The sequence below is a fragment of the Rhinopithecus roxellana genome, chromosome 6 (assembly GCF_007565055.1).
Source record: "Rhinopithecus roxellana isolate Shanxi Qingling chromosome 6, ASM756505v1, whole genome shotgun sequence".
NCBI lineage: Eukaryota > Metazoa > Chordata > Mammalia > Primates > Cercopithecidae > Rhinopithecus > Rhinopithecus roxellana.
This window is the reverse complement of record NC_044554.1, coordinates 134,702,964-134,729,226: the sequence shown is the minus strand read 5'-3', so window position 1 is coordinate 134,729,226 and position 26,263 is coordinate 134,702,964. Positions and strand designations below refer to the sequence as shown.

General features: G+C 38.8%; 2 protein-coding genes across 7 annotated transcripts in view; both read left to right on the top strand.

Moving 5' to 3' along the window:
* The window catches only part of KLHL7 (kelch like family member 7), a 158,772-nt gene extending 156,819 nt beyond the window's left edge, over positions 1 to 1,953 (top strand). For all 4 annotated transcript variants that reach the window (XM_030932887.1, XM_030932886.1, XM_030932888.1 and 1 more), the window contains one exon: positions 545 to 1,953. In XM_030932887.1, coding sequence (XP_030788747.1) covers positions 545 to 828 — 284 coding nt within the window. In that variant the 3' untranslated portion in view covers positions 829 to 1,953. The remainder of the gene's footprint in view (positions 1 to 544) is intronic.
* A 5,195-nt stretch (positions 1,954 to 7,148) lies between these two features.
* On the top strand, positions 7,149 to 25,699 carry NUP42 (nucleoporin 42). 3 transcript variants are annotated; one of them, XM_030933232.1, is made up of 8 exons: positions 7,174 to 7,517; positions 10,661 to 10,889; positions 12,573 to 12,667; positions 20,012 to 20,088; positions 20,855 to 20,941; positions 21,658 to 21,732; positions 24,154 to 24,238; positions 24,857 to 25,696. In XM_030933232.1, the coding sequence occupies exons 1-8, from the start codon at positions 7,397 to 7,399 to the stop codon at positions 25,432 to 25,434; spliced, it is 1,347 nt and encodes a 448-aa protein (XP_030789092.1). In that variant the 5' UTR covers positions 7,174 to 7,396; the 3' UTR covers positions 25,435 to 25,696. The 3 variants fall into 3 exon arrangements, with proteins under 3 accessions (XP_010381506.1, XP_030789091.1, XP_030789092.1); XM_010383204.2 differs by lacking the exon at positions 21,658 to 21,732 and having other exon boundaries at positions 7,149 to 7,517; positions 24,857 to 25,699; XM_030933231.1 differs by lacking the exon at positions 21,658 to 21,732 and having other exon boundaries at positions 7,156 to 7,791; positions 24,857 to 25,699.
* The last annotated feature ends 564 nt before the right edge of the window (positions 25,700 to 26,263 follow it).

Sequence of the window (26,263 nt, the reverse complement as noted above, 5' to 3'; positions counted from 1 at the left end):
TAATTTTTAAATGACTAAATTTGGCATTTTATATTCATAAATGATGTACTAAAGAATCTTAAATAATTGTATTAAATGAAAGGGAGTCGGAACTGAATCTAGACACAAGCTTCATTTTAGTCAGTACAATAAAGCATTACTTAAATGTAACAAATAACGTCTTTTCCTTCTTCTGTCCCTGCCCATTGCTATTTTCCATAAAGTGCTAAAAGATAAGATTTGAATAATTATAATCAAAGTTAATTAGAGGGGAAATCACTGATCTGTTTATTTTGCATTTTTCCAGAATAAATAGAATATGTTTAATTTTGTAGAAAAAAAATCAATATTTAAAAAGAAATATTAAATTTCTATTCTGTTAAAATAAAAGTAAGAATTCAGGTGGTGGCTATGTGGACATTCATTGTAAAATGATTACAGTTTTTCTGTGTGTTTGAAAATTTTTGCAATAAAATATTGGAAAAATACAAAAAGTTATTACTTTAAGAAACCTTCAAATTTTTCATACAGTTTTTTATGTTGTTCATGTTTTATTCTTTTAAAGGTGGTCTGGACAATGTGGAATATTACGATATTAAGTTGAACGAATGGAAGATGGTCTCACCAATGCCATGGAAGGGTGTAACAGTGAAGTGTGCAGCAGTTGGCTCTATAGTTTATGTCTTGGCTGGTTTTCAGGGTGTTGGTCGATTAGGACACATTCTCGAATATAATACTGAAACAGACAAATGGGTTGCCAACTCCAAAGTTCGTGCTTTTCCAGTCACAAGTTGTTTAATTTGTGTTGTCGATACTTGTGGAGCAAATGAAGAGACCCTTGAAACATGAAACATGAGTGGACTTCAGACTCATCAGAGACTCAAAAATATAGCCACCAGTGCTTTGTTTCAAGAGTCTGGTGACAAAGTTTTGGTTTGGTGTTTTGGTAAAGAAAGTTTCAAGTGAAATGAGGTTCCTATTAAATAGATGTTTCTTTTATATGGATTTCCTTAATTCAAAGATCATATTTTAGCTGGCCACAAAACCAAGAACATATCTAGCAAGAAAACTTGAAAAAGTATAAGCATTTGTTAAAAATATGAATTTCTTGAATGAATTTCACATTTGTAACTATGATTTTGGCAGAATGGAAGATTGGCTCATCAGTGAAGCGCAGTATCTTAGCTCTAGATTCTGTTTTCATGCATCACAGAAGTGCTACGTGGTTAGGTCTGTTTGTGCTCAGTCAAGAACTAAGGAATAGTATGAATTGTAAGTCAAGATGGGCAACTCAGATGGAGCAGCTTAGTCTCACATAGTTTGCTTGTCTTTATTTATTTTTCTAGTGCCAAATGTATTCCATTTTTAAAGTAAGCCAGAGTGAGTCAAGGCATATACACACTTTCTCACAAAACTTCCTAAACTGATTTGGGGGTTTAATGTGTCCAACTCCTCATGAAATATATTCAGTCCACTTAAATATATTCCATATTTTTAACATAAAATGTAAAGCTTAGCACCGATCATTAATTTATGTCTCTGTTTTATCCAGTGGTTAAAAAAGGATTCTGCCTCTTTAGTCCTCACTGTTAAATAAAATCCAACCATAATAAGTGATTAACTAGCAAAAGGTAAAGCTATTTATAGCAAATTTCTAGATCATTAGAAAAACACTGGTAGTTGTATCACAATATCAGTGTTGACTTTGAACTTCTTTAAAGAGATCATGAATTATTTTCCCTTAGCCAAAACATGAGATATTTAACCTAGTTGTATCTAAAAGTTTTGTAATCATGAGTTACATATATGTCATCTCCTATTCATTGCTTTTATGTGATCAATAAATCTTTTACAAACCCAACTACTCATTTCTTTTCTAGTAATACTTTGCCTTTTTCACTGTGTATGGAATGAACCATGTAAAGCTGTCACCATCAATGTTTTTATCTGATAATATTAAATATTTTTTAACTTCAAATAGGCCACTCAATTTATTCCTTCTTCAAGTATGTTAGGTAATGGCTGTTTTTAGAATTTGTGAAGCAGTGTCTCTTAATTTTCAGTTTTCTTTATATAGAGGTTATAATAGTCTTAAACCCTAAAAATGTTTAAATCAAAAAAGAATTAGAAAAAACATGATAGCTATATTTCTATTTGTGTAGGGTTTTTTTAATGTACAGAACAGCTTTATTGAGATATAATTCACTTACCATACAGTTCACCATTTAAAGTATACTATTCAGGCCAGGCACAGTGGCTTACGCCTGTAATCCCAGCACTTTCGGAGGCCAAGGCGGGTAGATCATTTGAGGTCAGGAGTTCAAGACCAGCCTGGCCAACATGATGAGACCCCGTCTCTACTAAAAATACAAAAATTAGCCAGGTATGGTGGTGCGCACCTGTAGTCCCAGCTACTCAGAGGCTGAGGCAGGAGAATTGCTTGAACCTGGGAGGCAGAGGTTGCAGTGAGCTGAGATTGTGACACTTGATTCCAGCCTGGGCAACAGAGCAAGACTCCTTCTCAAAAGAAAAAGAAAAGCAAAATACAAACATAAAAAGGAAAACATAGGGCCCCCAATCCAGTATGACCTTATTTTAATTACACCTGTAAAGACCCCATTTCCAAACGAGGTCACATTCTGAGTTTCTGGGTAGACATGAATTTGGGGAGATGCTGTTCAACACAGAAAACCTCCCAAATACCATAGCCCTAGGCAACCACTAATCTACTTTCTGTCTCTAGATTTGATTATTCTGAACATTTTTAGTAGGGTTTTCAATTTTGCACTCTATTGAAAAATGTGGCTAGTTTAATTTTTTTGAGGATGAAATATCAATTTATTATATTATAATAGAGCTACATAATTTGACAATCTCCTGTGTAGAATATACAGTACCTGTTTGAGATATTTTAAGTACACTAGCATTTTATTTTAGGCTGTGTCAATTGACTAGACTATACTAGTAAATACATACACAGGTTTGATGTGGATTATAATGAAGTAGTTTTATTCCTTAGTAATCTGTATCATAATTCCTAATTAGTGTCTTTTTCTGCCTTGGAAATTTCTACAGAATTGTCAATATCAGGATAGTGGATAAAAGTACACCCACCATACTGACAAGCACATTTTCTATTTTGTTCCCCAAAACTTCCTGTCCTGTAAAGTGTTCTGCTTGCTTTTTAGTAGACATTTGATAAGTTAATGTTATATCCTTTGCAGTGATACTCTTTTGATGACAAAGTAATTCAGTTTATGCTTTCGAAAATCACAATTTGGACAGAAAAGTTTAGCATCTTCAAAAAATTGTTGCTATTAAAAACAAAAACAAAAAACATACACTTGTGACTTTGTGGCCTAGCTGGCAAAAACTCGACATATCGTCCCATGAAAATTTTGAGTCAGGAATTATTTTGACATGACAATATTACTAACAAAATCAAAATCAGCCACTTGATAAACAGTTATTCCACCAAGTAGTCTATATTCCTTTGCCATATATACTGTTAACAGCAAAAATTTTGGATTTGCTACATATGCACGGGTAAAGGAGGTATTCAGAGGAAATTTTGCTTTCTAAGGTTATACCAAAGACTTGAGAAAATCCAATTTACTCCCACGTGGCACTAAACCAGCTCTCACTGAGAGTCATTATTTGGACTCTTAAGTCCAAATAATTTGTCCTTTTAATGAAAGGACATTTTACAGGTGGCATCATTCAGCATTTGATAAATCCATCCTTGAAATATCCTCCTCCCGGCCGGGCGCGGTGGCTCAAGCCTGTAATCCCGGCACTTTGGGAGGCCGAGACGGGTGGATCACGAGGTCAGGAGATCAACACCATCCTGGCTAATATGGTGAAACCCCGTCTCTACTAAAAAATACAAAAAACTAGCCAGGCGAGATGGCGGGCACCTGTAGTCCCAGCTACTCCGGAGGCTGAGGCAGGAGAATGGCGTAAACCCGGGAGGCGGAGCTTGCAGTGAGCTGGGATCCGGCCACTGCACTCCAGTCTGGGCGGCAGAGCGAGACTCTGTCTCAAAAAAAATAATAAAATAAAATAAAATGGGGTTCAAGATCTAGTTTGAATCTTACAGAAATTCCCTCAAACATTATCTTCTAACCCTCTTTAATTTATTCCCACTATCTATGTTTTCCAAGAGTACTTTATTTCTATAGTTGTTCTTTTGTACAGTATGCCATTCTTGTTTCATGTTATCCTCTCTGGTGATATTTTAGTTTCTTTAACTTTTAAAATATTTTGGTGTTTTTGTTTTCTCTAACTTCTTTTTCTGTTTCTTTGCTTTGCTCTTTCCTGTTGGCATCTACCTTCAAATGTCTAGTTCCTGACTGTGCATTTGTATTTATAATGAGACATTTGAAAATTGATAATTCTGGGGAACAAGGGTGAGCTTAATCAGTGAACTTCATTATGTGATGAGGAGACGGCCAACTATTTTTGTTGTGGTCCATAAGAGATACATAGGGATTTTTCTGGGATGTTTGACTCACCATTCAATAAGCATAAGCCCTCTCTGTACCTGATGTCCTAGAATCTGAAGTGTCTCTTGTTCGCTTTTATTGGGGGAGGAATCCTATCTCCTATCAAGTTGAGACAGTTGCGTCATCCAATTGGAAAGGGAAGCAGCAGTATTTTTACTCTGCCATCTTGAAGAAATCAGAAGTTTCCTTCCTGTAACCCCACTCTCCTGATTTCCACCTATACCCATCACCAAACCGATCACTACCAAGTTCTGCAAGCCCTAGGCTCTCACTGTCTCACACACACTCCACCTAGACAGTCTCAACCGCTATTCTGACCTTGCCCCTCTCTACCTTCACCAAGCACTGGGCTTACCCTCACTTAAGTTTCAGCCACCACTGGTATTATTTTAGGTATCTGATCCCAGCAGAGTCCTTATACATGCTGACATTTGCAGGAATGAGAAGTCAGTGGCTACAAAGCAATACTGGTTGACACAAGGAGATAATAAAATAAATATATTAAGGTTAATGAAAGCCAAGTTTCTTGTTATCAATGGAGTTAAAAATAGAGGAAAATAAAATGAATTATGTGATTTTGGATTGAAATTGGAGATTATCAGTGTGAACTCAAATTTTTTCTTTTTTTTCATAGTCTTTGACATAGAAGACATAATAGTTTTAATATATAAAATACAGAAATGTTTGATGTAAATGTTTGTGTTTGTTTATACTTATGTATTTCCCAGCAATGTTCATGAGAGCAAAGACATCCCAGTAGCAATAAGCACATTAAAGCTCAGATTTTGGTTTCTAAGCAGCACCAAAAGGACCCCTGGAGAAATAACTGATTTCAGGACTGGAGTAGAGAATGTAAAAATGAGCCTGGAACATCTCTGGATCAGAAAGTAAAAAAGTGCTCAAGTAATTATGGGGATTTTTTTTCCTTTTTCAAATGTGCAAAGGAGCTTAAAGGGGCTCCCGTTGGCCAAATTGGAGATGATTTGAGCATCAAAATAAATAATGATAGTAATGGATTATAACCCACTGAGTAACATTGGAAATCATGAGTCCATACTGATATGAATAAATAATGAGCTAAAAGTTGAATGAACAATCAGATTTTTATATACTTTCAAAGTACCTCCCCACAAAATTCTTATTAATAACAAAAAGGAAAAGAATAACTTTATGGGAGAGCAGCTTGGCAGACACCACCTTAAGCAAGTGATCAATTGAGTATCACAAGTAACAGGACAAATTGAAACTGTGCACAACCTGCAATGTGAAAACCGCAGCATCACTTCTGTGATAATCCTGCCAAAGATGCATAATCTGAATCTAATCAAGAGAAAACATCAAACAGACCTGCACTAAGGAACTTCTACAGTATAACCAGCCTGTAGTCTTTAATGGTGTCAAGGTCATGAAAAGGAAAAACAAAAAATCTTCCAAATTGAAGGAGACAAAAGAAATATGGCTAAGCAACAATGATTCTGAACTGAACCCTTTTCCTCTAAAGGACAATATTGGGACATTTGGCAAAACATAAATGGAGTCTAAGGATTAGAGCAGTAGTGCATCAGTATCAATGTCCTAATTTTGTGGATTGTGTTGTGGTTATGTAGAATGCCCTGGTTTGTTTCTAGAAAATATACAGTAAGTATTTGGATGATGGGGCATTAGGTCTGCAACATAGTCTCAAATGGTTCAGGAAAAAAGTTCTTTGTACTGCTATTTGTAATTTTTCCATAAATTTGTTTCAAAATAAATGAATTGCCTTGATTAAAGAAAATAAAAAACTAGTTTGGACAAGTAGTTCCCGTCCTGTAGATTCTGTCTTCAAAATCCAAACAAATTACATGAGCAAGAATGATGGCTCACTCCCAGCCCAATAATCCTAAAACCACCAGCACAAACCTGTAAGCCAACAAAGTCAGATTTATTGACTTCTTGCAATCAAGAAGACTGCACACCAGAGGAGCTGTGGGGTGTCTCACCATACAAAATAAAAGATAGTTATTGTATGTTTTGGCAAGGAGAGTGAAGTTTAGGTGAAATTTAAATGAAATCTCAAAACATAGCTGTGTGTAAAGGCATTAACATCAGGTCTGGACGAGAATTGAATGTAGGGCATGTTTCCTTGGAAACTGCAAAGTTAAAAAAAATATAGAATGTTTTCAGAAACCGTTTATATGAATGAAGCTCCACACCTAGGTAGAAATTGAGGCTGCTTCTCTGCGTCAGAGAGACTTAGATCCTAGGATGGGACGTTTCACCGGTTCTGATATAATTTCAAATAGCAACATTTATGTGGACTTGAAAGAACAAGGTTTCCCAGTGTGTAGTAAGAATGTACTACTCACTCAAAGGGGTAATACTTCTCTGTTGCAGTATGTCCTAAAAGAAACATTGTTTCCTCTTAATGTCACGTCTGGCTTTATTTGACTCTGTTATCCATCCAGATGAAAGGCTGGGTATTTTGTTACTTTCTCAACCCGAGCTAAGTTTTACTATCTTAGCAAGAACGACTCGGTCTCGCAAATCATAGCTAAGTCTCCTCTCGGGGCCTTGCTGAAGTTGTGAGTTTGCTTGCTCCGCTTTCCCCTCGTTGTGGACCTCAAGCCTTCCTGTAGTCCGAGGCCCTGCACCGGGGTCAAACACCCCTCCGGTCTTCACGTAACCGTTCAAGCATCCCGCCTTCCCAGGACACACTCAAGCGTCAGAGCGGTCCGCTCTTCTCAAATCTTATTGGCTCAAGTCCACGCGTCTCAAGGCACTTGGGGGGTGAGACAGGCGGAAAAAGGCCTTCCCCCGGCGCGAGAAGATGACGTCACAATAGCACGGCCGGGCGCGGAGGTTGCCTGGGGCTCTCTGCCCAGTAACTGGCATCGGTGCCGACCGAAGACCCCTCCGTCGGCAGCGCCGTTGCAATGGCCATTTGTCAATTCTTCCTTCAAGGCCGGTGCCGTTTTGGAGATCGGTGCTGGAACGAACATCCTGGTGCCAGGGGTGCAGGAGGAGGACGGCAGCAACCGCAGCAGCAGTCTTCAGGTGATTCTCCTCTGAATCCTCCGTGGTAACCGAGCCGTGAAGGGCCCGCTGGCGGGGACCCCCGCCTGTGTCCCAGTGCTGGTGACCCCAACGTGCCCGCGTCGCGGCCTTGCCGTCCCCACTGTGCCCTGCACGTTTTTAAACCGAGGGTTTTATCTACATATTATTCATGTGGTCCGTTTTTATTGAGCTTCAGAGGACCTGGGTTTGGGCCTGGATGCGTTTGCGAAACTGAGTTTTTAAATCGGAAGTAACTATCGAAACTACCTTGTAGGTAAATGCCGTAATTGAATATAATTTTTACTAAGTTGTTTTTTCGAGGGTGAGGCTAGCAGCTTGGGTCAGAATCAGGACTTCATTTTGGATAAGTCGTGGACTTCTTTGAAAATCTAATAAAACCAGCCAGGTGCGGTGGCTCACGCCTGTAATCCCAGCACTTTGGCAGGCCGAGGCGGGCAGATCACGAGGTCAGGAGTTCGAGACCAGCCTGACCAACATGGTGAAACCCCGTCTCTACTAAAACTACCAAAAAAAATTAGCCGGGCGTGGTGGCGCGCGCCTGTAATCCCTGCTACTCAGGAGGCTGAGGCAGGAGAATCGCTTGAACCCGGGAGGTGAAGGTGGCAGTGGGCCGAGATCGCGCCACCCAACTCCAGTCTGGGCGACAGAGCGAGACTCTGTCTCAAAAAAAAGAAAGAAAGAAAGAAAATCTAATAAAACCTGTAGAGCCATACCGCAGAAAAAATGCACCTGCCCATAAATTTGGGGTGAAATTGGGAAGGTGGGAAGTCCAGTTAACTCTCCGGGAGATGAGGAAAGGGGATGTGGGGGCCTCATTAATCTAATCCCTGGGCCTAGATCATTGTCAAAGCTTTCTATCTTAAAGGAAAGGAGAGATTAGACGTGAAACCTTAGAACAACACAAGATTTTAAAGATCGGGTTAATAATTAGGTGCTGTCTCCCCTCCCCTCCTTTAAGGCTCTTCATCTCATCTTATGTTGTTATGTTATGTTATGTTATGTTATTTTTGAGACAGCGTCTTGCTCTGTCAGGCAGCTCACTGCGACCTCGGCCTCCCAGGCTCAAGCGATTCCCACGCCTCTACCTCCCGAGTAGCTGGGATTACGGGTGCCCGCCACCATGCCATTGATAAGTTTTGTATTCTTAGGAGAGACAGGATTTTGCCATGTTGGCCAGACCGGTCTCGAACTCGTGACCTCAGGTGATCCGCCCGCTTCGGTCTTTCAAAGTGCTGGGATTACAGGCGTGAGCGACTGCGGCAGGCTACGTCTCACCTTTAAACCTTGTATTGCTTGATGGTTTCACGTCTGATCCCACTTAAGGGAAGACAGTCCTTTTATTTCATCCACAATTTAGTGAAATATTTAAAACCAAAAATTAGGACTCAGGTCTGAGGAATGTGAGTGTAAACAAAATTTAGCAGACAAACTTTGTATTTAGCTCCCAGAAACAAATGAATGTTTCTGGAATTATAAGTATGAAGATCAAAAGCAATAATAAAAAATAAAAAAATAAAAAAGGAGGAAGTGAGTTTCTTCAGTTGTATCATACCCCGGTGAAATTTGGAACTTTAGAAGAAGAAGATACCATTAACTCCTACTTGAAGGATCTGGTCTAGCAATCTCCAATTTTTGTTGTTGTTGTTGTTATTATTAGGGTAGAGTTGCAGGATGAACTTTCACAACTGGGCATGTTTGTCATTCCAACTTTTGATATATTTAATGGCTTATCTCCTAATTCAGTCAGAAACGAGATGAATTACCTTAATCTTGGCCCCAACAAGAAAGTGATGAGTAAATGAGATTGCTAAAGTGATTTTAAAAAACAAAACCAATATGTAAAGAGAGGAGATAATCTTTTTGACTCATTTTGATATTTATGAAATAATGGAAAGCTACTCATAGAGGAACTACATGCATTTTGTTCACATGTAAATACCATGTAAAATTTCTCTGTGAAAATAGGTGTGTAGGTGTTTGCCCAGAGAAAAGACTGCATCAAATAGACTTAAGCATCTGTCCAAAAACAGAGGGTAGAATCTAATCTTTCATATTCAAGAAACCAATTCAATGTCCATTTTTCAGCCTTTACTACAGTATAGGGCCTGGTGGGGGAGCAAAGAATGATAAAAACACAAGTTTTTATCCTGAAGGAGTTTATGATTTATGATGCATGCCTTCTGTCAACTTAACTATCAAGCATTTGTTTATTTAATAAGCTTTGTCAGCTGAATTTAGTAAAATATCACTATTTTTCTATATTATTTTCTTCTGAATCTCAAACAGAAATGCAATTGGCCACTATATGATTTGTTGATATTACAACCTAACTACTGTCTGTAAATAAAAAATGAAGAGATTGTCATTTAAAATGAGTTTAAATATAGTGCTTGTTGAATCTTTCTATAATGTCTAGACATATATGAAGATTTTTGAGATTTAAAAGAACAGTTGCTGGGCACAGTAGCTCATGCCTGTAATCCCAGCACTTTGGGAGGTCAAGGCGGCTGGATCGCTTGAGCCCAGGAGTTCCAGACCAGCCCAGGCAATATGGCAAGACTCTGTCTCTACAAAAAGTACAACAATTAGCCAGACATGGTGGTGTGCAAAAAACCCCTGTGGTCCCAGCTACTCAGGAGGCTGAGGTGGGAGGATTGATTGAGCCTGGGAGGTTGAGGTTACAGTGAGCCAAGATCATGCCACTGTCCTCCACCCTGGGCAACAGAGTGAGACCCTATCTCAATTAAAAAGAAAATAAGGCCGGGCGCGGTGGCTCAAGCCTGTAATCCCAGCACTTTGGGAGGCCGAGACGGGCGGATCACGAGGTCAGGAGATCGAGACCATCCTGGCTAACACGGTGAAACCCCATCTCTACTAAAAAAGTACAAAAAACTAGCCGGGCGAGGTGGCGGGCGCCTGTAGTCCCAGCTACTCGGGAGGCTGAGGCAGGAGAATGGCGTGAACCCGGGAGGCGGAGCTTGCAGTGAGCTGAGATCCGGCCACTGCACTCCAGCCTGGGCGACAGAGCGAGACTCTGTCTCAAAAAAAAAAAAAAATTAAAATAAAATAAAATAAAATAAAAAGAAAAGTTGCAAGTAAAATTATTTTATTGTTTATTTTAGGTAATAATAGACGTGGATGGAATACCACTAGCCAGAGATACTCCAGTGTCATCCAGCCATCCAGTTTCTCCAAATCCACACCATGGGGGGGCAGCAGAGATCAAGAAAAGCCATCTTTCGGTTCTTTTGATTCTGGAGCTTCAACTAACAGGAAAGAAGGCTTTGGATTGTCTGAGAACCCATTTGCTTCACTTAGTCCTGATGAGCAGAAAGATGAAAAGAAACTTCTGTAAGTGAAAGCTTTCAGGAAAATTACTATCCATTTGCTTATGTTTTTTCAAAAGCACCTACAATGTTTGTATTTTGTTTTCTCTTTTTTTGTAACATCTTTTCATAATACAATATTTTCTTTAAAAAAAGAAATAATGCATTATTTTTAAATCAGAGTAAGCAAAAAAAAAGAAAAGTCACCCACAATCCTATCACTCATAGATAGCCACTTTTTTGCTATGTATTATCCTAAACTTTATTTCACTTAAAAATATATTATCTTTCTATAATAGTAGAGTGCCTTCCTAGGGATAATTATGCTTTTTCCACTTTGTGTTGATAACACTATATTGTGAATATCTTTCTGAGATTAGTCCTCCTTAAGTTCATTCTAACTTACAAGTCCTTTACAAAGTGTGATGTAATTTAGAACAACTTGTAAACTTGGAGGTCACTTATACCATCTCTGTCTCTCTCTCTCTATTTATTTATTTAGAGACAGAGTCTCGCTCTGTTGCCCAGGCTAGAGGTGCAATCTCAGCTCACTGCAGCCTCCGCCTTCTAGGCTCAAGCCACTCTCCTGCCTCAGCCTCCCAAGTAGCTGGTATTACAGGTGCCTGACACCACGCCAGCTCATGTTTTGTGTTTTTAGTAGAGATTGGGTTTCACCATGTTGGCCAGGTTGGTCTTGAACTCTTGACCTCAAGTGATCTGCCTGCCTTAGCCTCCCAAAGTGCTGTGATTATAGGCATGAACCACCATACCCAGTCACATATCTTATTTCTTTCTAAAACTTTTACTTGGATTATCCTATTTGAACTGATCTCGTTTGATTTCCTACATTTCTTGAGAATATTTACGGTAAAATTTATGGCTGGTGTCAAAACAATGCTTGGCTATCTGTAATGTTCCCTCAACTCATGGTGACCAGGATGGAATTTAAATGTAACTGGTTAGTCTTTTACTTCTAATTAAATCAGAACCAGTTGTAGATATTTTGAGCCATGTACCATATACAGCCGATTTTTTTTTAAGTAAATGAACAAACAAAACCTTACTTTCTGCATTTGTTACAGTCCTAAATTTAATACAGTTTTCTCTGTGATAATTCTCCTTTTATTGACATAATCTAAGTAGGAAGAAACTGTAATTTACAGCCGAATCTACCCACAGCATTACCACAGATTAGTTGTATAGATGTGGGTCTGTTTCCCCTGTTGCAAAATGTGAGAATTAGATAAAATGATCTCTGAAGTCCTATACCCCACTTTTAAAATATTTTGATTCTGTATCACGTAAGTGGTACTTTGTTCTTCCCAGTTAAATGATTATTGATGTTTGTGATAATTAACAAAGAAAAATTAAAGTTACTATTTTAGATTTTAAATCCTAAAAAAAAGTATGGTATCTGTGATAGTATTTATGTAAGTATATTGGTTAATGGGTCAGTGTATTGGAAAATCAAACTCATTAACTTCTCTGACATTATAATACCATTTGTAACCATGAAATATAGTTCACACTTCTATAAACTTGTGCTTTAAAGAACACTCTTCAGAAAATACAATGGAAAAGATTTTGAACTATGTATTTACTAGAATTTAAATTTTCAGTTGTGGAAAACCATTAATAATAAATTTCACCAAGCAGCTAAGAAGATCCTTTACTCTTTTTTGTTTTTTTTTTTTTTTCTTTTTTGCAGGGAAGGAATTGTAAAAGATATGGAGGTTTGGGAATCATCAGGGCAGTGGATGTTTTCTGTTTATTCACCAGTGAAAAAGAAACCTAATATTTCAGGTAACTGAAAAATTGTGCATTTAAAAAATATGTTCTAAAACTATTATTTTCTAAAACTAAAAGAATGCCAAATAAAGAAATCAACCACCAACTTAGCTACAAGTAGGAGAGTTTGGACGTTGTTTAAAGTATTTGAGTATTCTAGCCAAACTTCATAATTTAGAGATTAAGATTGGAGAATATAGTCTTTTAAGACATGTAGCTCTTGGGAGAAAACATTTAAATAAAGCCCAGGAAGAGACTCTACATTCTTGATTCCCTGTATATACAACTTTGGAACCTCTTAGCTTCCTGTAGTGAATAGAAGAGTCACATCCTGCCTGTCATTAAGGCCTTGGGCTGCCTGGTTCTGTTCTTTCTTCCCTATCTTTCCTTCTAAGAATAGTTGTGTGGAGACCCGTTCTGGAAATAATGTTTAAATGTGAGGAGGCTTAGCCGGGCTACAGGGATAACAATTTTTTTTTTTTTTTTTTTTTTTTGAGACAGAGTTTCACTCTTGTCCCCCAGGCTGGAGTGCAGTGATGCGATCTCGGCTCACTGTGACCTCTGCCTCCCAGGTTCAAGTGATTCTCCTGCCTCAGCCTCCTGAATAGCTGGCATTACAGGTGCCTGCCACCACACCCGGCTAATTTTTGTATTTTTAGTAGAGACGGGGTTTCGCCATGTTGGCCAGGCTGGTCTCAAACTCCTGACCTCAGCTGATCTGCCCGCCATGGCCTCCCAAAGTGCTGAGATTACAGGTGTGAGCCACCACACCTGGTCTGGGGCCTGAAATAGCATTTGCTTTAGAATATTCTTCTCTCTCTCTCTTTTTTTTTTTTTTTTTGGTCCGTAGTCCCTAAGCCTTTTCTGGGCTGAAACCTACACCACCAGGCTTTTCCAAGCCCACTCTAGGTGTTCCTGGGCCTCCATCCTTTTGAGGAAGCAGTGGGTACCTTGCAGATGGGAGCCCTTGCAATCAATATCGCAGAACCTTGGGATCTTTCCTCTGTCTCAGTTCTAGTTGCTCATTTTCTGTGAGCATTTGCATTGCAACGCTTCTTAGTTATTTATTTACTTGTCCATTTAACAAATATTTACTGAATTTCTTTTGTGCTAAGTGCTAGGAATATAGTGATGAGCAAGACAGACAAGATCCCTTCCTTATGAATCTTACATTCTTGAGGGAGGAAGACAATAAGTGCTGCAAATAAACTAAGATGATTTCAGATAATGATATTTTCTATAGAGAAACAACAAAGTATTAAGCCCTTAATCAGCTTAAGTATTAGTACTTGAGTATTAATCCATTCCAAATTGAACCTAATGCCTGTTGCCCTAAAGCAGTGGTTCTCAAAATGTGGATTCCTGAATACAGTTGCCAGATAAAATATGGGACATCCAGTTATATTTAAATTTCAGATAAACAAACAGTATTTTTAATATGTGTACATCCCATGTAATATTTGAGGCACATTATACTAAAAAAAGTATTTATTGTATATCTGAAATTCAAATTTAACTGGGCATCCTGTATTTTTATTTGCTGAATCTGGCAACTTTATCCCTGAGGCCCTTTTAGGAGTTGCCAAAGTTCAAAAATATTTCTAATAATACGAAGTGATTAATTGCCATTTTTCACTGTGGTGACATTTGCACTGTTGGTGCAAAAGCATTGATGAGTAGAACTACTTGTATCTTAGCATGAATCAAGGCAGAGGCAATAAATTACTAGTAGATGTCACAATAAAAAAAAAGTTTAATGCCATTTGAACTTAAGAACTTCCTTTAAGAAGACATAAAAATTATTAATTTTGTTAACCCTTGACCCTGAGTACACACCTTTTTAGTATTCTGTGTGACAAAATGGGGAGCACATACAAAGTGTGTCTGCCCCATGCCCAAGTGTGATGGTTATCTTGTGTGATTGTTCATGTTGGACTGAGCTAGCCACTTTTTTCAAAGACAGTGTTTATTTGAAAGGAATGACAACTATGGTTATTTAGAAGAAAACAGTTGATAGTGTTTATTGCCAAAGAAAAAAATTAAAACTTTCAAGCAAAAATTGGAAATACAGAAAACTTTTTGTCATCATGAACATGATGACTTCTCAATACTTAAAATCTCTTCTGATGAAACGGATGGCAACATTCACAAATGTGAGGGCCACACACAGCAGCTCATGCCTGTCATCCCAGTGCTTTTGGAGGCTGAGGTACGAGGATGGCTTGAAGCCAGGAGTTTGAGACCCCTCTGGAAAACAAAGCAAGACCCTGTCTCTACAAAAAATAGAAAAATTAGCCTGAGTATGATGGCATATGCCAAGAGTCTTAGCTACTCTGGAGGCTGAGGTGGGGGGATCACTTGGGTTCAAGAGTTCAAAGTTATGATGAGTTCTGATGGTGCCTCCACACTCCAGCCTGGGAGACAGAGTGAGACCCTGTCTCTTTAAAAAATTTTTTTGGCCGTGTGCGGTCGCTCACGCCTCTAATCCCAGCACTTTGGGAGGCCAAAGTGGGTGGATCATGAGGTCAGGAGATGGAGACCATCCTGGCTAACACAGTGAAACCCTGTCTCTACTAAAAAATACAAAAAATTAGCCAGATGTTGTGGCGGGCACCTGTAGTCCCAGCTACTCAGGAGGCTGAGGCAGGAGAATAGTGTGAACCTGGGAGGCGGAGCTTGCAGTGAGCCGAGATTGTGCCACTGCATTCCAGCCTGGGTGACAGAGCGAAACTGTCTCAAAAAAAAAAAAAAAAAAATTTTTTTTTGTGTTGTGTAATAACATGCCAATGTTTGGAAGTTCTGCATAACTCGGTGAACTGGCATTTTTCAAATGACTTATGTGTGAGATTACAAAATTATGCATGGCTGAAAGTCCTTTCTACATGCATGATAAACCAGTGGATTTTAATATAATACCACAAAAAGTTCGTTAGTATGGCTTGAGTCTGTGTTATAGTTAACTTTTAAGAAACTACCACTGTCAAGTTTTGGTGTAGTATCAAAGAAAAATGTCCACAGTTATTTGAAAAAGCCATTTAAGTCTTCCTTTTCCAATACGTGTCTGTGTGAGTGCCCGTTTTCTGCATACACTTCAGTCAGAACAACATATTGCAACAGAATGAATGCAGAAACATATATAAGAATCCAACAGTCTTCTATTAAGCCAAACATTAAGAGATGTATAAACATAAAGCAAGGCTATTCATCTTACTAAATTTTCATTTTTTGTTTTGGAAAATAGCTTTTTCATTTATGTAGATAGGTAATTGGTTTCTTTTAAGTAAATTAATACTAAGTTTCTCAGTTTTCATTTAGAATGTTGTAATTATCAATGTAAGTAACCCATGTAAACAAACATTCTTTGGGGTCCTTAATGATTTTTAAGAATGTAAAGGAGTCCTGAGACCAAAAGTTTGCGTACTTCTGTCCTTTTGTGATATTATAATTAAAATCCACTGGTTTATCATGCATGTAGAATTGATCCATTGTATTAATAAATTAACTTTTTCTATGCAGCTATAATAGAATGATACTACTTTTGCCCCATTTTGCAAGACTTGAGAAAATTGTCACTCAAATCATTTTCTGTGTTCTGTGGTTCAGATAAGGAATTCTGGTTGAGCTTGGCTGAAAGGAATAGGAGGCAATTAGGGGAACAATGTTCCTTTAGATAGAGTGGTTATCTATTCCTGGGAGGCAGTATTGGGAATGAGTCCTGCATAAAGAGAGGGTATCAGTTACGGGAAGATTTGGGGAAAACATTCCTGGCAGTAGGACTAGCTATTGCAAAGGCCCTGAGGTAAGAACAAGGTTGGCAGTGTTTACAGACTAGTGAGGCCTGAATTACTGGAGGAGAGTAAACAAGGGAAAGTAATATGACAGTAGGGCCAGAGAGATAGCCAGGAGCCAGATCATGTTGGGCCTAATTGCACTGGGCAGGCAGCCATGAAGAACTTTAAGCAAAAGAGGGACGTGATCTGATTAGGAAAAGCTAACTCAACATGCTGTGTGAGGGGGGATAACAAAGGTCTGTTGGGAGCAGAGGCAAATGTAGAGATAGGGAGACAGAAGATGTTGCTGCTTGTGACTAGAGTTCATAGCAGTGAAGACAGAATTGGTCATATTTGGGTTCTCTGTTGGAGCTTGAACTGGCAGGATACTGATTAATTAGGTATAGGGAAAGAGAAATCCAAGGTGATTCCTAGGGTTTTTTGGCTTGAGGCGTCAGTAAAGATGGGGAAGACAAGTCATTAGAAGGAATCCAGGGTTCTGCTTTGAACATTTAGTCTTTCCTTTTTTTTTTTTTTTTTTTGAGGCGGAGTCTCGCTCTGTCGCCCGGACTGGAGTGCAGTGGCCGGATCTCAGCTCACTGCAAGCTCCGCCTCCCGGGTTTACGCCATTCTCCTGCCTCAGCCTCCGGAGTAGCTGGGACTACAGGCGCCCGCCACCTCGCCCGGCTAGTTTTTGTATTTTTAGTAGAGACGGGGTTTCACCGTGTTAGCCAGGATGGTCTCGATCTCCTGACCTCGTGATCCGCCCGTCTCGGCCTCCCAAAGTGCTGGGATTACAGGCTTGAGCCACCGCGCCCGGCCAAGTCTTTCCTTTATTCTGAAGCAGGTGTCCTTCGAGTTAATAATAACTGGGTTACAAGGAATTCTTTGTAGAAAATATCTTGAACATTTTTTGCCTTTCTTAGTAAGTTTGCCCAATTATAAAAGTTACAGGTTTTGGACCAGATGTGGTGGCTCATGCTTGTAATCCTAGCCCTTTGGGAGGCTGAGGCAGGTGGATCACTTGAGCCCAAGAGTTTGAGACCAACCTGGGCAACATAGCGAAACCCTGTCTCTACCAGGGTGTGGTAGCACATTCCTATAGTCCCAGCTACCCAGGAGGCTGAGATGGGAGGATCACTTGAGCCCAGGAAGTCAAGGCAGCAATGAGCCACTGCACTCCAGCCTGAGTGACAGGAATGAGACCCTGTCTCTAAAATAAAAAAAAAAAACAGGTTACAGCTTTTGCTTTAGAAAACTTGGAAAGTACAGAAATATATAAATAAAATAAAAATAACCTGTTATCACAGAGATAACTACTACATTTTAGTATATTTCTTTCAAAACATACACACACAAACATACTTCTTGTTTATGTATACAATTGACCCTTGAACAACATAGAGTTTAGCGGCACTGGTCCTCTGTGCAGTCAAAAATCCACATATAAGCTTTGATTCCCCAAAAACTTAACTACTAATAACCTACTGTAAGAGAAAAGAAAATGTTAAGAAAATCATAGGGGGTCAGGCGTGGTGGCTTACGCCTGTAATCCCAGCACTTTGGGAGGCCGAGGTGGGCGGATCACAAGGTCAGGAGTTCGAGACCAGCCTCGCCAATGTGGTGAAACCCCATCTCTACTAAAGATACAAAAACAATTAGCTGGGTTTGGTGGTGTATGCCTATAATCCCAGCTACTGGGGAGGCCGCAGCAGGAGAATTGCCTGAACCTGGGAGGCAGAGGTTGCAGTAAACCGAGATCACGCCACTGCACTCCAACTTGGGCAACAGAGCAAGACTTCATCTCAAAAAAAAAAAAAAAAAAGGAAAATCATAAGGAAAAGAAAACGTATTCTTCACATAGTGGAAGTGGATCATCATAAAAGTCTTCATCCTTGTCTTTAAGTTGAATAGCAGAGGGATAGGTGGGTTTGGTCTTGCTGTCTCAGGAGTGGCAGAGGCAGAAGAAAATCGCTGCACAAGTGGGCCCTGTACAGCTGTGTGTACAGTTGGCTCTTGAGCAGAACTGCAAGGGTCCACTTGTACAGGGATGTACAAGTTGTTCTATGTGTGCATTATTTGTATACCTATACATATATATACATATATATAATTAGGATCATAATCTAGTTTTTCTTTGTTTTGTTTTGTTTTTTTGAGATAGAGTTTCGCTCTTGTTGCCCAGGCTGGAGTGCAGTGGCGCAATCTCAGCTCACTACAGCCTCCGCCTTCTGGGTTCAAGTGATTCTCCAGCCTCAGTCTCCTGAGTCACTTGGATTATAGGCATATGCCAACACGCCTAACTAATTTTTGTATTTTTAGTAGAAATGAGGTTTCGCCATGTTGGCCAGGCTGGTCTTGAACTCCTGGCCTCAGGTGATCCACTGGCCTTGGTCTCCCAAAGTGCTGGGACTACAGGCGTGAGCCACCGTGCCCAGCTGTAATCTAGTTTTATTTATTTATTTTTGAGGCAGAGTCTCGCTTTGTTGCCCAGGCTGGAGTGCAGTGGCGCAATCTCAGCTGACTGCCACCTCTGCCTCCCAGGTTCAAACAATTCTCCTGCCTCAGCCTCCCAAGTAGCTGGGATTACAGGCGCGTGCCACCACGCCCGGCTAATGTTTTGTATTTTTAGTAGAGACGGGATTTCACCATATTAGCCAAGATGGTCTCGATCTCCTGACCTCGTGATCCATCTGCCTCAGCCTCCCAAAGTGCTAGGACTACAGGTGTGAGCTACTGCGCCTGGCCCTAGTTTTATATTCTAATTTTTGCTTTCAGTTTGTCTCTGGTACTAAAAATATTAGAATGAGCACCCTTATACGTAGTGACCTTTGTTTACATATATAACTATTTCCCAAGGTTAAATCCTATAAATTGTATTATAAGTCACAGGATATGAATGTTTTTCAGGCTTGTGATGCTTATTAATAATTATCCCTCCTAGAAAACTTGTACCATTTTAATTCCCTTAACAGTAATTTAGGAAATGATACATTTCACCACATTTGGAACAACAGTAAATACCAGCTTTTAAAATTTCTGCCAGTCTGATAAGTAAAGCATTTTATCTATATTTTAAGTTGCATTTAACTTTCATTTATTTACTATTTTATTTTTGTGTGTGTGAATTGCCTGTTCATTATCTTTGCCCAAATTCATTTACTTTTCTCATTTATTTGTAAGAGCTATTTATACATTAGGGCATTAGTTCTTCTCTTGTCATATATGTTAAAATTGCAATTTTCCTAGTGTACAATTTGCCTTGTAATTTTGCTTAGTATAGTTTCTGGCAGATTTTTTTAAATAAAAGTTTGAATATAAGTGTAGTCAAATCTTTCTCTTGTGTTTGTTGTTCATTCTATCCCACCTATCTTTAGAAAATCTTCCCCATTTAAAGATCAAAATAACCAACTATATTTTACTGTAATTTTACACTTTATTAAACATTGAGTGTAGGCTTTAAGTTTCTTCCTTATGATTATGAAAATTTTCTAATCAACATTAGATATTTTCTTGTTTAGCACCTGTAGCTTTACTATCAAAATTATTGGCATTTATTTTAAAGATTCCAATTGATTCCTCACTTCAGGTTTTACAGACATTTCACCAGAGGAATTGAGGCTTGAATACCATAACTTCTTAACCAGCAATAACTTACAGAGTTATGTAAGTTTGTTTCCTATTAATCTACCGCAATAACAGATGAGTTGTTAATTACTGCTTTCTTTATCATGGCTTGTATTTTGGCAAAACTGATGAAGTCTATGATCTTTTTTCAGGAGAAGGCTGTTTTTCTTTTCTATATTATTTTCATTGAAATTGGTTGGTTATTAAAATGATAGTATATTTTTACTTTAATAATTAGGAATATTACTATTTTTATTACAAATTACCCAAAAGTCAGTCCCAGAAATGAAACCGTTTTATCATTTGACAGATATTTATTGAACATCTGTTAGGTACAGATCCAGTGATGAATGCTAGAAAAACAAAGTTAAATAAGATACAGTCTGTAATACAGCAGATTAACATCTTCATATATCAGATATCAAAAAAAAAATAAAAATCTTGACAATAAGTTGAGTACCTGAAGGAAGCAGTTTAAATGCTGTATTTTTCTGTTTCTACAGTCATGATCATGCATTTCAACTAGTACGTGTGTTCACCTCCCATCCAAATATAACTAACTACGTGCTGCCAAATGCTTGTGATATTAACCAGATGATACAAGGAGTTGAACAGGGAGAGGGAACTGGAGCTGGAATATCTTTGACAAACAGGCCAAGTCAATGCAAATTTTGCAAGTCATGGGCCATAAAACTGTTACATAAACCTTTCGTGATTTTGGCAAAGAAATATGTGAAGTTTTTATTGAAGAAACTAACTTAAACATACAATATTGAACTGTTATTTTTCTGTCTTCCCTTTTCAGCTAAATTCTGTCCAACATTTAATAAATCAATGGAGGAACAGGGTAAATGAACTGAAAAGTCTAAATATATCAACTAAAGTAGCTTTGGTGAGTATGGGAGAGTTTTCTTGAGGGAAGTGTCTTACCTATTGGTTTTTTGAAGAGGATATTTTACTTTAGATTTGGAAAGCAAAACAAAAATTTTCTGTCAAGAATTATGATACACACATTCCCAAAATAGCATCACTTAAGAGTCAAGGTCTTGAAATAGTTTTCTCTGTGTTCTTTGGTCAGAAAAGCAGAAATATATGCTTTTTTTTTTTTTTTTTTTTTTTGAGAAGGAGTCTGGCTTTGTGGCCCAGGCTGGAGTGCAGTGGCACGATCTCAGCTCACTGCAAGCTCCGCCTCCCGGGTTCACGCCATTCTCCTGCCTCAGCCTCCCGAGTAGCTGGGACTACAGGCGCCTGCCACCACGCCTGGCTAATTTTTTGTATTTTTTAGTAGAGACGGGATTTCACCGTGTTAGCCAGGATGGTCTCGATCTCCTGACCTCGTGATCCGCCCGTCTCGGCCTCCCAAAGTGCTGGGATTACAGGCGTGAGCCACCGTGCCTGGCCAGTTATGCTTTTAAAAGCTTTTTAGAGTAAAGTTGTTAACTTTGGTAGTGCTAGTTTTGAAAATGGCAAACTGTTATATAAATTCAAGTATTTAAAGTTATCTGTATGTAAAAAGAAATTACTTTGAACAATTATATGAATGCACATTTAGAATGTAATGTATCATTTTGCGACGGAAGAACACAGTATGTTCCTTGTCGTAAACAGAAATGCCTTTGGAAGATATATACCCACCTGTCTCCAAAGATCTATGGTCCTGACTGTAGCAAGTTCATTATCCTTGTAAATAAAGTTATGATGTTTCTACACCCATTAAAAAGTTCTTAAGAATTTTATTTTAAAATCAGATATTCACATTTATAATTTTAATATTTCCAATTTCTCAGATGGTTTCTACTCTGTATAAAGGATATGAGAGTACTGTGTCCCTACGCTTAGTGAACGGTTGACAGTCCCAACACCCCTCCCCTTTCTTAAATATGTGCTTCCTGAATAACTAGACTCTTGTGCAAGCTAATTTCTTTGACCTTTTAGTTGTTGTAATGCTATTTGAATTTAGTAGGATCTCTTGGAAGTAGTCTGTCCTTGTGTGGCCCACCATCACCATGGATGAGAGCTGATGGAGAAAGGATAACTGAGTCCAAAGAACTGTGGAACTTCCCTCAGGGCTGGAAGGTCCCTGCTCTTTGCTAGCTGCCCAGGGCCCCCCGATAGGTGAGGATGTGGGACAACCCACCCATAGCTGACTTAACATATATCAGTAGTTCATGCCTTCTTTATGCTGAATGGTAACCCATTGTATGGATATATTATAATTTATCATCTGCCTGTTAATGAATATTACACTGAGGAAGAGAAGCCAGACCAAAAAAAAAAAAAAACCCAATAGTGTAGACCGTGTGATGCCATTTGTATGAAACTCTGGAAAAGACAAGTCTCATTTGTAGTGATAGAAAGCAGATAGAGTGGTTGCCGGGGACGAGGAGTTGAGAGGGAGTTGACTGGAAAGGGACACAAAAGAACTTTCAGGGAACAAAGATGTTTTGAATCTCGATTGTGGTGGTTGCAAGTTTGTTAGAACTCATTGAAATATATACAAAAAATGGATGCATTTTATTATATTAGACTATACCTCAAAAAAAGTTGATTCTTTAAAGAATGCTCTTGAGGGCTGGGCGCGGTGGCTCACGCCTGTAATCCCAGCACTTTGGGAGGCCGAGGCAGGCGGATTATGAGGTCAGGAGTTTAAGACCAGCCTGACCAACGTGGTGAAACCCGGTCTCTACTAAAAATACAAAAATTAACCAGGCATGGTAGCACACGCCTGTAATCTTAGCTACTCAGGAGACTGAGGCAGGAGAATCACTTGAACCCAGGAGGTGGGGGTTTCAGTCTCAAAAAAAAAAATTTTTTTGTTGTTGTTTTTTGGTTTTTTTTTTTTTTTTCTTTTTTGAGATGGAGTCTCGCTCTGTCACCCAGGCTGGAGTGCAGTGGCGCAGTCTCGGCTCACTGCAAGCTCTGCCTCCAGGGTTCACGCCATTCTCCGGCCTCAGCCTCCCGAGTAGCTGGGACTACAGGCACCTGCCACCATGCCTGGCTAATTTTTTTGTATTTTTAGTAGAGACGGGGTTTCACTGTGTTAGCCAGGATGTTCTCAATCTCCTGATGTCATGATCTGCCCGCCTCAGCCTCCCAAAGTGCTGGGATTACAGGTGTGAGCCACCGCACCGGCCAGAGAGTGCTTTTGAGGCTTCCAAATGAAAGAAATCGCTTATGTTTGCTTTGGATGATTAAGAAAGTCTTCTTGGAAGGAAGGAACAAGTACAAAGTTCCTTGAAAGGAGGATTAAGATTTCAGTAAGCAGAGATGAAAGACATTTCTAGAGCACAGAATAGCAAAAACATAAAGTACTTTCAGGGAATGGGAAATGTTTAATGGATGTTTGGTCATAAGCTTTTAATTATATAATAGTGGATCTACTTCATTTCGAGTATTAGAGTTGACTGGGTATTCTATAAAGGTCCTTTTTACCTAATATCTAGATTTTTCTATAAATGCAGATCTAACCTTATAGACACTGAAAAAAATTTAAAAATATTTTTCTCATTATAATACCTGCTCATTGTAGGAATTTAGAAAGTATAAAAAAGCATAAATAAAATTTAAATCAACCGTAATTCATCAGCCAGAGACAATCACTGTTAACTTACTAATGTACATTTTTTATGCATATTCATATTATTAGTTGTGATTATACTGTTTATACAGTATTAGATCTTATCCTTTTCAACATCATATTATGGGCATTTTCCATGTTAAGCATTTAACTTTGCCTTTTTTAATGCACTTTTTTCTTCTCTTTTCTGTTCTTTTTTTGAGTCAGAGTCTTACTTTGTCACCCAGGCTTTCCCAGGCTCAAGTGATCGTCCCACCTCAGGTTCCCAAATAGCTGGGACCACTGGCTAATTTTTTGTAGAGATGGGGGTCTCACTGTGTTGCTGAGGCTCATCCCAGATTCATAGGCTCAAGCCCTTCACCACCTCAGCCTCCCAAAGTGCTAGGATTACAGGTGTGAGCCACCACACCCAGCCTTTAATGCACATTTTAAAAAATTGAATTTGTCCATAAAATGTATAGAAAAGATACTGGAGCATTATTCATCAAGCACTTTATTATTCGCACACTTTTTTTTTTTTTTTCCAGCTCTCTGATGTAAAGGATGGTGTAAATCAAGCAGCACCTGCATTTGGATTTGGCAGTAGTCAAGCAGCAACATTTGTGTCGCCAGGTAAGTGATAAAGTAATGCAGGACTTAACAGATTTAGAAAAATTAGATTTTATAGGTTTCAAATTATAAGACTGAATCGCCATTTTAAATTACCTTCATAAATTCTATAACCTTCCATCATAGAACCTCAAAGCATTTGGCTCATTAGACATTTGTGAAAGGGAGGCCAGATTGGGCATGTTCTTTGAAAGACACTTAAGCTTTAGAAGTCCATTTTAGAAATGGTTTTTCAGGAGTTTTGTAGAAGTACATAGCTATGATAGCAGCACCTTTGAGAACTTTGTTGCCACTGTGTTTAACAGCATAGCATTGTCTTCAGGTGGCAGCTCTGGTGAGGTAAGTAGAAACCAAAGTGAAAGTCTATTCTCTAGTCCCTGTGGTTTCTCCTTGGGTGAAGGTCAATCAAGGTGAAAATGGGATTGTTAGCAGAAAAGGCAGTAAGCAGGCTTCAGTGGGTAGTTCTAGCCTCTCATTTTTACTTTTTTCATCTCATCCTTCCAGTAAGCTTCTCAATACTGAAACATGACATAAATAAGAAAGAAAGATGGGGGAGGAAATAATTGTGACATTTTTCTGACTATAATAGATTTTTTTTTTCTGTTTTTTTTTTTTTTTTAGGCTTTCCAGTCAATAACAGCAGCAGTGATAATGCTCAGAACTTTAGTTTTAAAACAAACTCTGGATTTGCCACTGCCTCTTCTGGAAGCCCTGCTGGTTTTGGGAGTTCCCCAGCATTTGGAGCTGCAGCCTCTACCAGTTCAGCTGTCTCTACTTCTGCTCCAGCTTTTGGATTTGGGAAACCTGAAGTTACATCGGCTGCATCATTTTCATTCAAAAGCCCTGCAGCTTCCAGCTTTGGATCACCTGGATTTTCAGGACTTCCAACTTCCTTGGCAACAGGTTCTATTAGAGCTCCAGTGACCCCAGCCTTTGGAAGTGGCAGTTCTGTGGCTGGTTTTGGTAGTCCGGGCTCACATTCTCACACTGCTTTTTCTAAGCCATCCAGTGACACTTTTGGAAATAGCAGCATATCCACTTCTCTCTTAGCCTCAAGCAGCATCTTTGCAACAGATAATGTGTTATTCACACCAAGAGATAAACTAACAGTAGAAGAACTGGAACAATTTCAATCCAAGAAATTTACTCTGGGAAAAATTCCATTAAAGCCTCCACCTCTGGAACTTCTAAATATTTAAAAGGGCAATTTTAAATACAAAAAAGAACGATGTTTGAAATTGTTTTGAGTGATTCATATAGAGGTGCATATATGCATACATGTATTATTCATAAGGAATATAAGCTTCCATTAATAGTGATTTTAAATTTTATTTTTTTCTTAAGTCTAAATATTTAAGTAAAAAGTAACAAAAACTCAGCAAGCAAGGGAATTTTTTTGTACTGTAATTTTGAATGGAACCGAAAAATTGTGCACGAATAAAGTACTTTTCTCATGCCACACCACTTTACTATCTCACCATTTAAAGTTTTAAACTTTTTTTTTTTTAGGAAGGAGATAATTTCTGGAACTATTGGGGGAATATGCTCAAATATTTAGCCTACTGTTAGAATAAACATTGATAGCATGACTTCATGTTCAAGATTCTCTCAAAGAGATAAATCACAGTTTGTAAAGAGTGACAAGCTTTTATTTTTAGAACCATAGGGGCATCTCCCCCCCCATAAGTTTGAGACTGCCTCTCAACTTTGGCAGTCTCATGGACCACCATTTGAGTTTTCTTCAACAATCTTGGGCTGCTTTTTATGTTGGCCTCACTTTTATAGAATTCTATTTATTCATCACATTAGTCTGTCAAATGGATGAGTTGTAAGAGAAACAAATTGTGATCTCATATGAGTAAATAATGTGTGTAGTGGGGTCAGGATTTACCAGTTTCTGTTTCTAGATCTTCTTAGGCATGGCCAGGTACGGTAGCTCACACTGGTAATCCCAGCACTTTGGGAGGCTGAGGCGGGCAGATCACTTGAGGTCAGGAGAGCTCGAGATCAGCCTGGCCAATATGATGA